We start from the raw sequence: 15,930 nt of genomic DNA on the forward strand, positions 1-15,930 counted from the left end.
CTTATATATAAAATATATACTTTTATACACACACACACACACTTGAAAGCCAAAGGAATACACTGCATTTAGGGTTAGAAGTCCATATTGGACTTCTATACACTTCTATAAGTAATACACTTCTTTCAAAGCAAAGCAAAAGGAAAGCGTGCTGCTTATATACCGCCCCATAGCACTTCAAGCGGTCTCTGGGCAGTTTACAAGTTAATTACGCAGGCTACACATTCCCCCCCACCCAGCGAGCTGGGTACTCATTTTACCGACCTCGGAAGGATAGAAGGCTGAGTTAACCTTGAGCCGCCTACCTGGGATTGAACCCCGGTTCATGAGCACAGTTTTTTAGCTGTAGTACAGCAGTTTAACCACTGCACCACTGCCATATATATACATGGTGCTGAAAGAAGCGTATAGTGTTTGATACTTCCATATACTGTATATCTGTTTGCCAGAACTGGTTACTAGAGGAAGCTATAGACCATGCAATATATAGTGTTTGATACTATAAAGCAGCTGCCTGAATTCTTCAGCCAAAGAATTTCACCTTAGTAAACCTCCTTAGTGAGGTGTGGAAATCTATGAAAAGATGAAGCATTTTTCAAATCCACTGCATACTACACACCAAAATTAAAGTTCTCATTTCTAAAGAAGAGTAATTTAGATTACTTACCCTTGATCCTGTCCATCCCAACAGAGCAAATGCATATTGTTCAAAAGGGCATACAACCAGATCCACTCTTATTGCCTTCCAGTCTTTCTCTTCTTCCTCAGCAGAAGAATCAGGTAAGATGGAAGTGTCGGGGTATACTTTTTCCTTGGGTAGTTTTATAATGGCAAAGCATTTCTGAAAATGATCTAAACTATCAACTCTTCTGCTTGGCAGCTTTGTCTTGTCAAATGTTGATTCAATAAGATCATAGTACAGGAGCACTCCCTAAGGGGGGGAGGGAAATACATAATTCACTGTCCATTACTGTAATTAACAACCCAACACACATACCTCACTAGAACAGCACCAGAAACAGCATCCTGCTTTGGAAGCCCAGATTAGAAAACTCAAGGGCTGAATTCAGTGGAATGATTAGTCTAGGTGTTGCAGCCAACTTCCAACATGATTTGTGTAATGGATTGGCCTTTTTGTGCATCTAGAATTCGGGATGCCCTATGATATGTTGCCACCTGAGACACAACACCACATAGTACACACACAAACACAGAGACAACAAATCAAAGTACTTAAAGTCAACCAAGTGATTCTGGCACATGAAGCAGAAAATGCCACAGGAACTCCTTCCAATTTTTGGCAGACAAAATACAATAATAATAAATTTACAGCCAAGAGTTTTTGCCCTTTCATGAAGCCATAATCTCCTGCCTCAGGCTACTGTACTCAGGATGGTGAAAGATATCTCACTCTCCATAATGAAAGGACTGTCCCCAATTGGATCCAACACTATTCCCATACCTTCCATACCTGCTCTTAAAAGGAAGTGCATATGTTAGGAAAAATATACTAGGATTTCTTCCAATAGCTTTATCACTCCCTGAAGTGACAATGAATTTAGTGAGGCTGCAACTACACTGGCTCTCCGTTGACAGTTCATTGTTAATACAGTCAGCTGTTTAAAAGCATTGCATGGTGTAGATCAAGCATTAAACTCAGTAGTTTGTACTTTTTGAAATAAAAAAAACCTTTGGGGCTACTAGAGAGAAAAAAATCACAGGGGTGGGTGTTCCTGCTGCCCAGTTTAGTATGTCACCAGAATACCACCCACAGTCATGCTCCTCGCCCATCCCTTTGGAGAGTGAAACAACTGAGCACAAGGTAAAAAGTCCATCTGAATTCTTCTGGCTCGAAAAAAAAAGTTAAAAAAAAACAGTGGCGGAGGAAAAAACTCTGCATTTAAAACAAAAAGGGCTCAACTGATTAGAAATGGTTTTTGCATCATGTGATCAGGTTGTTTTAAAGTGAATCCATTCATTGCATACCTGCAGCAAATTCCACAGTATTTGTATCGTTGCAGCCTGAGTGAAAGAATCAAAACCATACCTGTGAGTATCCCACTAACAGATGCTGCTAACCAGCATGGGATAAAGGAACTCCAGTGTCACTCCAACACTACATGAATTGGGCCTTTAGCAAGAAAAAGATATAATTGGGTAGAATGCTTTCCACCAATGAGAAAAATTTAATTCTCTGAATTTTGTTGGGAAGTGAAGTTCCACAATCTTATGTTGGGATGAAATACCATTTTGCCCTTTTGGATGTTTTGAACTAGAATTCCCACATTTCCTTGCCCTTAGCCATGCTGGGAGGGGCGGATGGGAGTTGTAGGCCAACAAAACTGCAGGAACCAATGTTCACTATCTCTCAGCTACGCTAATAGGAAAGTGTCCGTGTAATCCTGAATGGGGTCTAAGAACAGTTTCTAGCTGCAACTCTGACACAGCAGTCAGATGAAACATAGCATTTTTCTGTTGCGAAAGGCAGCAACATGAAGCCAACAAAGTACAGGACCATGTTTCTATAGTTCACAAGACTATTGCCATGGAATCCTAGGTTTCATTTAAGTCCAAGAGCAATGCCATAATCACTAGAACTAATTATAGAACCATGCACACTTAGATGGATTCAATCCATGAAGTAAATAGAATTCTCCAACAGAATGTTTCAGCCTGTCAAAAACACAGGTGACTCCATATGCATAATCTTGGGACATAAAAATACAAAATAATCATAGAATCATAGAAAAGTGAAGTTGTAAGGGGCCTACAAAGCCATCAAATACAACCCCTGCTCAGTGCAGGAATACAGTCAAAGCACATCTGCCAAATGATTATCTAAGTTTTCTTGAATACCTCCTAACAGTTAGGAAATTTTTCCTGATATTCAACCAAAATCTGGCTTCCTTTGAACCCCTTGTTGTGTGTCCTGCACTCTGAGATGATCAAGAACAGATCTTGCCCTTCCTCTGTATGATAGCCTTTCAAATATTTGAAAAGTGCTATCATATCACCCCTCAGCCTTCTTTTTTCAAGGCTAAACATGCCCAATTCTTTCAGCCTTTCCTCATAAGGATTGGTTTTCAGCCCTCGATTATCCTTGTCGCCCTTCCTGTGAATTTGTTCCAATTTGTTAGCATCCTTCTTGAAGTGTGATGTCCAGAACCGGACACAATACTCAAGGTGAGGCCTTCTATTAATGCAGCCTAAAATAGCATTTGCCTTTTTTGTAGCCACATCACACAGTTGGCTCATACAGTATTTAGCTTGTGATCTACGAAGGATAACATTCATGGTACATCCACACAGTGCTGTGTTACACAGGATCAAAGGCAAAATGGTGAGGCCAAAAATAACTTGCATATCTCCATGTAAAGCTCTTATTGCCATTAGTTAAGCTTTAAGAGGGGGCATTTCAACCTCCCTGGTTGCTGCCTCCCATATTGCTGATTCCTGTCAATAATCTATGATGCCAGTCCTCTCTAATACTGAACACCATTTCTGGAATTAAAGTTTAGGATATAATCCAGGCCCAACATCATCTTAAAGTGTTCCTCCAGAAATGATTCCAGGAGATGTTCTGGCAGCTGCTGTGTGAAGACTCTATGACCCTATAAGAGCTACTCCTGCTTCTACCTCCACCATCAAGGGACAAAAGCAGGAGTGTGCTCTTCAAAGAATAAGATGGATGAGGTAAAGATATTTGCAAAGATACTTGTATATTTGTTTATATGTTGTTACGTGTGGTATGCACATGCATGTGCACATGCATACATATGCATGGCCCACAGTTGACATCAGATGTGGCTTTTCAGGCTGAAAAGCTTACAGACCCTTTACTAGTGGGATTTCAAGCTCATCTTTACTATATAATCTCACTATCATTATTGTTGTTATTCTTTCCAATTATACATAACCTAACAGTGTTAAAGCACTCTGTGCAATTTATGATATAATTATGAAAACATCACTTATTGGAAGGATTTGATATTCTATTTTTTCTATCTGTTGCAGCTTTCTTAAATAAAACGGATATTTGTGTTAAGTTCAGAATTCCACTTTCAGATTCCATTCCTGCTATCAACAATTTTCACTGCCATTTCCTAGGCACATAACAAACAGAGATGATTTATTCATTACCAGAATTTCCACATCTCATTTTTGGGTTTGGCCACATCCAGAAGAACATTGTACTCCCTTTGGTTTACCCTAGATAATTACAGACCCATTAAATATGTTAGCAATAAAGCTCAACTATGAAATACTCTTCATCTCTTGTTGACTGCGTAATCTAAACTCAAGTGACTGCAATTTCAGAATTTGAGGCTGCTGCTAGGTAGCAAATATGATGATAAAGCCATTTCGGGAATAAAGGCCTGTAAGTTACCTTTTTATTGCCTTCCCGTCATTAAGAAGCTTACCAATTTGTAAAATTAAGTACAAAGAACATATAAAGGCTACCAACCCACAAATAACTGTATCAATGTTTTACTTTTGTTAAAAAATGCAATTAGGGAACCGTTACATAGGTGCTGACTTCAGCAAGCAATTGAAGCCCGACTCAAAGTCAGAACTCCATTTCCAAGTAGTAATCAAGGCCTAGGGATAGATCCACTGGGATAATGTTTCTGATTAACCTAATTTGATGAGACACTGGACAATACCTTGTTTCCTGTAATGCAGCTGAAACAGCATTTCTGTAGGTTGCAAACAGGGCTTTTTAGAGCAGGCAACTGTGAATATCTTAAAAGGCCCTAATCTTAACATTACAGACTACAGACACCATGGAAAGAGCACTGTGTGGAAGCTGGGCATCTCCTTTCCTTATCCCACCTCAGACCAAATCATCTTGCTTTTCATAAAACCACATTTGGGTTTTATTTTTAATATTTTTTTTAGCTGAAGGATATTCACAGTTTTATGTTAAGAGTTCCCTTGTGCTGCTCAGTGCTCCCATGGATTAAGATGATAGTCTTAATTTGTATTAGCCACATGCCTTTGTAGCTATCAGGGATACTATAAACAGATAAGTAGACTTTTAAAAAGGAAAATGTGAAGGAGGAGGAGGAGGAAGCAGGCAGACCAACCATCTGAGCTCTGAGACTAAACTTACCAGTGTTCTCTCAGTTATACCAATCGTGCAGTCATGCCACCCTGAAAGAGATGCAAGCTTGACTGATTTCAGAAGCCAAGCAGAGGCAAGCATGTCTGAAGAGGGCTTGAATCGTGCATTGATTGCACACTCAACCTTAACACACTGGGCAGACGCAATGGTGTAGTGAAACTAGGTCTTGTAGGTTCAAAGCCCTGGTTCTTTCTGAATTGCAGGGACCATGAAATCATTTACAACTGACTCCAGGCTTCCCTCTTTCCTCTCAGCTAACCTCCAAGAACTTGGGAGAAAATCTGAGTTTCCCATAAGCAACATATTGCTGCAGGTTATCCCTTTTATAATGCAAAGTATCTGACACTGATTTGGTCCTTGATAGGCAATTTCATTGACTATGCAAAAGCCTTTGACTGTGTGGATAACAACAAATTATGGCAACTTCTTAAAGAAATGGGAGTACCTGAGCACCTTATCTATCTCTTGAGAAATCTATATGTGGGACAGGAAACAACAGTTAGACCTGGATATGAAACAACTGATTGGTTCAAAATTGGGAAAGGAGTACGACAAGGCTGTATATTGTCTCCCAGCTTATTTAACTTATATGCAGAATACATTATGCGCAAGGCTGGACTGGAGGAATCCCAAACCGGAATTAAGATTGCCGGAAGAAATATCAACAACCTCAGATATGCAGATGATACCACTCTGGTGGCAGAAAGTGAGGAGGAATTAAAGGACCTCTTAATGACAGTGAAAAAGGAGAGTGCCAAAAATGGTCTGAAGATCATCATCAAAAAAACTAAGATCATGGCCACTGGTCCCATCACCTCCTGGCAAATAGAAGGGGAAGATATGGAGGCAGTGACAGATTTTAATTTTGGGGGGCCTCCATGATCACTTCAGATGGTGACAGCAGCCACAAAATTAAAAGACACCTGCTTCTTGGGAGGAAAGCAATGACAAACCTCGACAGCATCTTAAAAAGCAGAGACATCACCTTGCCAACAAAAGTCCACATAGTCAAAGCTATGGTTTTTCCAGTAGCAATGTATGGAAGTGAGAGCTGGACCATAAAGAAAGCAGACCGCCAAAGAATTGATGCCTTTGAATTGTGGTGCTGGAGGAGGCTCTTGAGAGTCCCCTGGACTGCAAGGAGAACAAACCTATCCATTTTGATTGAAATCAACCCTGAGTGCTCACTGGAAGGACAGATCCTTAAGCTGAGGCTCCAATACTTTGGCCATCTCATGAGAAGAGAAGACTGTCTGGAAAAGACCCTGATGTTGGAAAAGTGTGAAGGCAAGAGGGGAAGGGGACGACAGAGGACGAGATGGTTGGACAGTGTCATCGAAGCTACCAACATGAATTTCACCCAACTCTGGGAGGCAGTGGAAGACTGGCGGGCCTCGTGTGCTCTGGTCCATGGGGTCACAAAGAGTCGAACATGACTTAACGAATAAACATCAACAAAAAGGTAATTGGGAGCCATTAACTTTACAAGAGACCAGTTCCTCAGTTTTTTTGTATGCATTGTCGCAGCAGCCAGATTGTTTGGGGAAGGCTAGCTATAGTGACTTTCATGATAAGCACCTGCCTTTCCAAATTTACCACGACATAACTGAGCAGAAATATATCTGTGAAGATTCTCAGTCATCCAGCTGAAGTTATTTGGAAGCTGAGTCATGACAACTGGACTTCTTTCTTATTAGGTTGGAACGTTTTGCTACTCATCCAAGTAGCTTCTGCAGTCTGAGGAGAGTTGGTAGGAGACCCCTGATATATCCTCAACATTGGTTTCACTTCCCCCTGGTCTGAATAGGCTTGGTAGATGGACCATAGATGGGGGGGGAGTGAATTCAGGTGGCTTTCTGACTATGTGAGGAAGGTTAATACATAAAGATTCCCCATGCAATGGTTGGTGGTGAAGTCAGAAAGTAAAGGCACATTGGGCAGGGCCAACACACATTTCTCATCTATCCAACTCCATGCAGAGAGATATGCCTTCCGATGCACTGAGGCGAACTGATCAATAAGGCTGAGGACAAAACAGAAAGCAGGGTTTGTTTGAGCAACTAATGATCAGGCGTGTGACATCATCTCTCTTTATTCAGTACTCCCTTCAAGCACAAACATTGCCTGTTCTTCTGTTTTTCAACTCAGTTCCAAATTAAAAGTATCAAAAATTTCCCCAATATGTTTGAAGTAGCTTTTCTGAAAACCGAAGACTGTCTCCAATGTTCCCTTAGTTACAAATTTGTTGTGTTCAACACTTTCAAAGCCCTCCATCTCAGCCTTGCTGGGGGATCCTGAATGAGCCACAGCTCTTGCCATCTACCACTTCTCTTCCACACCAGATGGCATGAATTTCTTCAAATCCCCAGGGGACTTTTTCCCAATCTCCCTCATTATAAACCTACATGCCCTCTCCCTGTAAGCAGACTTCATGACTTCTCAGAGGTGAGGGCCTCTATCGTATTGGGGGCTGCCATGGCAACTGCATCACCTCTCATATGATGTAGTGGAAGGATGCCACAGCAATTCTGTACCATAGGGCAGGAGAGCAGAACATCCCCTTCGTGGTCAGAAGAGAATAGGAATGGGAAAAGGTCAGTTTCCATGGTGGTGGGTTGTTACTGCCAAATTTTAGCAAGGAAAAAAAGGAGAGGGGGCAGCGAGGGAAATGGAAGAATAAACAGGATGCAGCATATAAGCTACAGTGACCAATAAAGGCAGACAGAATTTGGTTAGCTTTGTTTGGGACCTGAAAGGCCTAGCTGGGTAAGTTAGATTCCCCTCCATACTGGGCACATTGGTTAGTAGTCCTTACAGTCACATTCAGTGGAATTCTCTCTTCCTAGCACAGAAGCTTGCCTTTGGCTCTTTCTTTCCGTTGCTGCAGCAGACAGAAGGGTATTAATCATTCAAGACATGATAAATTATTTGCTGTTTGATATACTACTGACCATGCTCTATAAGCCCTCACCCACTAGATTTTGCATTTTTTTAAAAAAAGAAAGGAATTAGTGAGGCATTGCTCATTGTTAGTGCCATCCAAAGGGATGTCAGCTAGTGTAAAATGGCAACATTCCACTGACTTCCAGAGAAGTTGCACCAGTTTCAACCAGCTGAGAATTTAACTCTGTGCCTCCGCCTTGCATAGCTTGACAAGCACAAATGTATCTGTCTTTCGACAGCTGCTAAATCAGTTGGCATGAGTGAGACTGTAACTGTTTCACGCAGCTCAAAACCACTGTTCTAGGAACAGGAACAGGAGAAAATGATTAGCTTGGAAAAATTACAAACTGCATAATCTTAGAGTCCGCCTAATGTGCAAATCTTAGAAACTTGTCATTTCAATGTTCCTTTTCAGTGGCCAAGATACAACTGCATCCGAAATGGATTGTGCCGCTACCCTGTTTTGAAAGTAGCCAGAGGGGGGGGGGGGAATATTGTCTTCTGTGGTTGACAAAGCTGTTAAGATGACTGAGAAAGAAATGTTTTTTGCCATCATCGGATTGTCAGACCAGTAATTCAATTAGGTAGGAAGCTCTTTCTCCTCCCACGCATTCACTCCAAAGAGATTAGCCGTTAAGAACACTGGTTGTAATTTCTGAAAGGGCAATGTACTTGTCTTTGTCTTTATAAACATAGGGATTTTAGAGGAGGAATGAAAGCCATGTTGGCACCTGCATTGTTTTTATGAAAAGAATCTAATTTAGCAAGAATTAAAGCAACATAGAGTTAGGCAGCCTTCAGTCTCGAAAGACTATGGTAACGTGCTCTGTATGGAGCTCTTGGAACAGCGTCTAGTGTGGCTGAGAAGGCCAATTTGAGAGTGACAATCTCTTCCACACTGAAGACAAATACAATCTGTCCCCTGTCCAGCTCCCTGATTTTGCTGGTTTCGGGACTGCCTCTTTGCCACGGCCTGCTGGACAAGGGTCTCTTCAAATTGGCAAAGGCCATGATGCAATGCCTGCCTCCAGGCTGAACACTCAGATGTCAGGGTTTCCCATCTGTTGAGGTCCATTCCTAAGGCCTTCAGATCCCACTTGCAAATATCCTTGAATTGCAGCTGTGGTCTCCCTCTGGGCACTTTCCCTACACTGATTCTCAATACAGGAGATCTTTTGGAATCCGACCATCAACCATTCTCACAACATGCCCAAGCCAACGCAGATGTCACTGTTTCAGTAATGTATACATGCTAAAATTTCCAGCTCATTCTAGGACTACTCTATTTGGAACTTTGTCCCGCCAGGCCAGAATAAAACAGCAACACTCCACATGATATTTGTATGCTCTCTCTCTATCTCTCTCTCTCTCTCTCTCTCTCTCTCTCTCTCTCTCTCTCTCTCTCTCTCTCTCTCTCTCTGTGTGTGTGTGTGTGTGTGTGTGTGTGTGTGTGTGTAGATATAGATACTCATGAGATAGCTAGGAATAAATACCCCCCATGGTGATGTCAAATTAGAATTGTATGAATCTTGGATTATAAATTTTAGGGTTACCATTTTTTTAAAAATTACATGAGAAAGTTCCTACCAAAGACCAGAAGCCTTGGACTTTCAATTATGTTTTCTTATGTCTCTATGTCATGTGGTGGACATTGCAATGCATTATATATTGGGGACAACTTTGTTGACAAGTGAGGATGTTATATGATGCCTACATTGCAGGTCTAATTCTAGGTGAATTCTGCAACATGAGGTTTCTGGTCCTCAAGGTTTGAAAGTACATAGCCAATGCCAGCTGAAATCTCAGAAGCGGCGAAATAAAATTTTAAAGGCAGTGCTTCAATCTCCCACCCCACTAAAAAGCTGGAATAAATCTTGTGATGTATAACATTGCCAGTTACATAAAACTGCATGATTAATACAACTGAAAAGTTAAGTCTTCTTTGTTGCTGAGCATGCTTTTTTTAAAAAGCACAGCGTACAGATAGTCTTTGTGAAATTATACCAATAGTGTAAACATTTTTGTACCAGTGGTTCAAAAAGTTTAACCATAGTGTTGATGTGTAAAGTCTGATAACATTGATGCTCAGAGCTCTCAAAGAGCTCCGTGGACACGTAGCTGAAGTTGTTTCTAGGGTACTTTGAAGACCATAGCTAAAAGCCTATAGATTTTCAATAGGACTTGAACATATTGACTTTGAACTCAAGGACTACACTTGCAAAATCAAAGACATTAACCAGATACAAAACTACCATTGATTACTGATCACTATTATTTTTTATATTACACGCCACATTTCAGTTCAGAGCAAGGACATTATGTGCAGCGAGGGAGTGGGTTGGGGAGCAAACCAAGGTCTCCTTTGTGGGACAGAGTCTGGAAAAACAGAAGCAGGAATAACTGCACAGTAGTACACATGCAAAAACAGATCAACAGCATGATTCTGTAGTACATCAATTTCTTGGTTCCTTTCGCCCATGTATAGATCCATCCCTTGAAATACATTGAATCTAAGTATTGTCTTGGTGAAGGAGACCCAGAATCTTATTTAAACCCTGTCTTCAAAAATGATCAGATAATGAGACTATGAAATGTATGATGGGCATCACCTTGTTGTGGCCAGGGATGGCACTTCATTCTGAAATTTGCAAAGGGAGATATCCAGCTTCCCCCTTAGACCAGTAGTCACCAATCAGAGACATACGCAGCAGATACTATTGGTTCATTTTAAGTTTGGGGGAGCTGTTTTGTTTTCTGTTCCTCCATACACCACTCCTTATATTTACTACAAAAGGGGTGTCTTTTGGGGGTTCTTTAGCTCGTTGTTATTCCCCATTCATAGGGGAAACAGCAGTGCTGGCTTCATTCATCCTAACTCAAAAGTCCAATCCTTACTGCCATGCTACTGCCCATTCTTACTGCCCATGCTACTGCCCATCTACAGTATACCTGCTGATAAAGATGCCTTTACCACCAGTTATACTGGCCAGGATTTCTGGGAGCTACAGTCCAAGAACACCTGGGAACCGCTGATCTGCTGAGAGGACACTCTTACTGCATATGAAAGTTCTGATGTTTGGCAATAAGAGAGAGAAATTTGCTTGCAAACCTCTTGAATCTAGGGACTGGCAACTGTAGCATTAGTGTGCTCGGCCTTTGTTGTGGCAGCGAAGTTTAATGGCATTTACCAAAAATCCCTCTGAGCCCAGACCTCCTTTTGGACCAGTTTTATTCATTTAATGTCATTTTTACTTATTTATCAAGATCAGTGGCTGCCAAGGATGGTACAGGTTAGGAATGTATTTACTCCTAAATGTCATTGGCAAAGGACCAAGACCAACCACACCATGGACCAAATAGCTGGGATGGTCAGTTCAGTTATCAGCATGTACAAACACTTGCGAGATTGCTCCACCATGACAGGTGTGATTAATTAATGCACTATACTGTAGTATATAAATCAATCAGAGAGCATCAGATTAGATTTAGATCCCAGGAATGTGCTTCAGATTTGCTGGATGCAACGGTTCATCCACTGTCCTTTACCAGAGACTGTCAACAAGCAGAGGAAACGTAAGGTTGGTTATTTTACTCTACGGAGATAACTTCTGCTAATTGTCTCATAAAACCTTCAGCCTCTACCTTGCTGGTGTGTTCATTGTCTCTAAAGCCTCAAAGCCTTTTGCAGGCATTAGTGAAACATCAGCCTAGGGTCTAGCTCTCTTCCGGCTCCATTATTCCACTATTCCAGCCCAGAGTGGTAGACTATACCAGATGGGTGGGATATAAATTGAACAAATAAAATAAATAAAATAAAACCATTAATAGTGATGATGCAACAATCTTGATGCAACAATCTTGATGCAGATTTCTAGAGAATGAGATGGGTGAAAGCCTCTCCAACTCATGGCAACTTCACTTCTCAAAAAGTTGATTGTTTAGCAAGAATAGTGGAGGAAACACCAGAGCTTGGGAACATTAATTCTTGGTGGGGTGATGTTTTTTGCTCACCACCAGCCCTCTTGGGCAGGTCTGCTTTTTCCAATCTAATTCAGGTTTTCTAACAATTTAGGCAGTTTTCTGCACTCCCATTCTCTCTCCCCTTCTATCCAGCACATGAGAACTGTGGGTTATATTATTCTATTATAAAAAGGTAAAGGTACCCCTTGACAAATTGTCCACTCATGTCTTACTCTAGGGGGTGGTGCTCATCCCCGTTTCCAAGCCATAGAGCCAGCATTTTGTCCACAGACAGTTTCCATGGTCACATGGCCAGCATGACTAGACATGGAATGCCGTTACCTTCCTACCATGGTGGTACCTATTTATCTACTTGCAATTTTTACATGCTTCCGAACTGCTAGGTTGGCAGGAGCTAGGACAAGCGACAGGAGCTCACTCCATCACATGGATTTGAACTGCTGATCTTTTGACCTTGCAGCCCAGAGGCTTTGCGGTTTAACCCACGGCGTCCCCCACGCCTCCCATTATTCTATTATACTGGACTTAAATAAATATTTCCACCTATCTTTTCTGTGTTAATCTGCTTATCTATGCTTGAATGTATTTGTCACCCATCAATGTCCTTTGAATTGCTGTTAGCCATTAAGATTTCTATTACCCACAAGGACCATCAATGACCCTTCATGAACATGATTGGCCATCATCACACTAGATCCTTTGTATTTCCATTACCTGATATTCTCACACCTTCCCCACACCATGTAAAGGAGGCTGCAGTTCACAAGAGCTTATGCCAAATAAAAGTTATGAGTTTTTATTATTGATTGATTGATTGATTGATTGATTGATTGATTGATTGATTGATTGATTGATTGATTGATTGATTGATTGATTGATTGATTGATTGATTGCATTTATATGCCGCCCATCTAGACATAGTCTACTCTGGGCGGCTCACAACTTAGAAGATAAAAACAATTTAAAATATACAGTTTTACATTAAAAACAAAATGATATAAAATGTAATATAAATTTACGATTTTAACAGTTAATTTAAAGCAAAGAATCCCACAAGATTCTTCAGCTAAAATGCTAGGGCTTGGTTAAACTGCTGATTTGCATCACTTTCAACTCTAATATATTTTGAATCAATTTACAGTCATATGGCTTTTGCATCACTGTGCACTTTCACTTTCATATAATTTTCAAAGTGAAAGTGCACAGTGATGCAATATATATTGATAGCAGTGTTCCTGCTGTCTGGAACCCACAACTGCCCACAGAGGCATTCACATTGCCCAAAGCCATTCATAAAGAATCACTGTTCATTATGCTACTTGTTGTGTGACCATTTCTTTGACCAGAGGATGCAGAGGAGTATGAGGGACAAGCTGCCTACAAAGGTAGGAGCACCTGCATAATGACTCATTTACGCTGCCAAACCTCTACAGTATTCTGGCTCTTGTTAGTTTGACTGCAACAGATTGATATGGCTACTCTCCTGGAAATTACTTGCAGGGTGAAGTACAACTTTCAAAATCCCCCCAGCAGCACAGATGCTAACCATGCTGTACATATGGAAATCCTTGCCTGTCTCACCCGAGCAGTCCATGGGAGTTTATGCCAAATGAAACTCTGAGGATAAAGAACAGTAAAATTATTCTCCTGTCCTACAAGGACACAAAGTATTTTGTGGTACTCCCAATAAAAATGATTTGTGTGTGTAGATGAAGCAAAATGGTGCATATAACAATTGCACAAAACACTCATGGTTTCTTGTTTGTGCCTTTTAAGAATCAGAACCACCGGAGAGGTTATTTTCAACTTTTATAGTAACCATCCAGTCATTGTGCTCTCTCTCTCTCTCTCTCTCTCTCTCTCTCTCTCTCTCTCTCTCTGTGTGTGTGTGTGTGTGTGTGTGTGTGTGTGTTTGTGTTCATGCTTGACTTCTCAAAGGAATAGGATACTAGTGAAGACAATCTGGAAAATTATGGAGATCATGACTGTGATGATCACCTGGGTCCAGAGGGGCCCTTCTATAGCCACTGAGCAACACTACACTGTCTACCAAGCAACTCATACAAGTGAGTTATAGTTAGGATAATAGACCCAGCATGGCACTTGTACCTCACAGAATCTCAGTCTTCCTACATTTGGCATTGTTTCCGGGGTCCAAAAATACTCAACTATCCCACACACTACACCAGAGCACAGACAAAGTTCTGACTCCTGTCCTCTGAAGATGCCGGCGACAGAGACTGGTGAAAGATTAGGAAGAAAAATCTTCAGAACACAGCCAAACAGCCCGAAAAACCTACAACAACCAGCACTTAAATTACTGGAACAGCACAGATGGTTTTGTGCAAAATAGTTTAAATATAGTGGGAGTTCAGATGGCTTAACAATAGAAAGTTAAAATTGGCATTTAGATTGCTCCGTTATTTTGATTGTTGTGTCATTAATTTTTATAACACTGTCGTCCACCTTTGGGTTCTTGGGGAAGGAAGACGTGCGACATATGATAATCTGATTACAATTATGATAACAGGAATACAGCTATTTATAATACAGATATCATTAGAATGTACCATGCTTATTCATACAAGTGTGACTGAGAAGTGAGGAGCAGGGAGATTTATATACAGTAGGGAGATTGTGCTTTCTCTGCACATTTCTGCACAATCTGATGAAAAACAAACTGAAGCAAATTTTTCTGCCATCTTATGGATAAGCAGACCTGTTGAAAGGCTGGCAAATGCCCCAACAGGCACCAGCATTTTTATATGCATATTCAGAGGTGACAACACCACAAGGTTCCTCCCTGGGATGAGGGAGTGTACATTTGTCAATTTCAGCATCAATAGTTAAGTGGAAAGCTTTTAAATGACATTTATCATTATTTCCTATACCATCTTTTGGACAGGGCCACGGTGGGAAATTTTTATCTGTTTTTTTTTTATCTTCACATGCGATGTCAGCTTCTAAGAAAGGGTGTATACTTTCAGCTAATTAGAACAAATATGTTAGTTATCATTAGGGATTGGACTTGTGAGTGTTTTGTTCTGTAACTCCCAGAATTCACCTAGAATTCCCCCATGCCTTATTCTGGGAGGTGTAACCCAAAAATAAAAGTCCACACAGCAGCTTTCAATATGAGCCTCTTTCTCAATTTTCCTCATTTCAAGAAGAAGGAAATTGCCTCAGGGGTGGCTGGGAGGGGCAATGTCCATGGGAGCTGCATTAACCAAGGGTTAATGTGACAAACAGTTATTTGAGAGGCATTCTCTATAAAACCTAATAGACAACAAGACTACCCATCCCATTAAACCTTGGAGCTCACGTACAGCATTGTTATTTCTAACCATCACTGGAGGAGTTTCCTTCTTCTTGGAATGACAAAAATTGAGGTGGCTGCTCACGTGTAGCCCACACGTGAGCGGAACTCTTTTTTTTTTTTAAGACTTGGCTTTGTAACCATGAAGAATGCAATAATGGAGTGGGTGGAACTAGGCACTCCTCTCTAAACATGTTCACAGTGCCAGGTTGAATAATATCTGAATGCAGCTTGTGTGGCTTTTATCTCTCAGCAATGTACTGCTCCCATAAAATGACTGAAATCCTTGTTGTTCTGCATTGTACATTGCAACTGAGTAGGCCTACTGAATCAATGGTACTTACAGTAAAATTAATTGACCAAATCCCTACTGATTTAATGGACTGACTCTAGAGGCATCTTACTATGGTAAGCAACAGGATACACCCTAACCCCAACCCATTTCCCAAATGGAAACCAATGGGATTGAGAGCTGATTTTTTTTTTCCCCAACGCAATCCTTCCCTGCACCCAAGGGCAACAAACTAGCTAAAGGGACACGGAGCAGGCCGTCAGTCATGTCCAG

The 15,930-nt window shown here is 41.0% G+C and overlaps 1 protein-coding gene across 1 annotated transcript in view; it reads right to left on the bottom strand.

Annotated features, from left to right (window-relative positions):
* The window catches only part of DNTT (DNA nucleotidylexotransferase), a 173,611-nt gene that overhangs the window by 33,125 nt on the left and 124,556 nt on the right, over positions 1-15,930 (bottom strand). The window contains exon 9 of the mRNA XM_020795007.3: positions 668-931. Within this exon, the coding sequence (XP_020650666.3) occupies positions 668-931 (264 nt within the window). The remainder of the gene's footprint in view (positions 1-667; positions 932-15,930) is intronic.

This window comes from Pogona vitticeps, chromosome 3 (genome assembly GCF_051106095.1).
Source record: "Pogona vitticeps strain Pit_001003342236 chromosome 3, PviZW2.1, whole genome shotgun sequence".
Classification (NCBI taxonomy): Eukaryota; Metazoa; Chordata; class Lepidosauria; order Squamata; family Agamidae; genus Pogona; species Pogona vitticeps.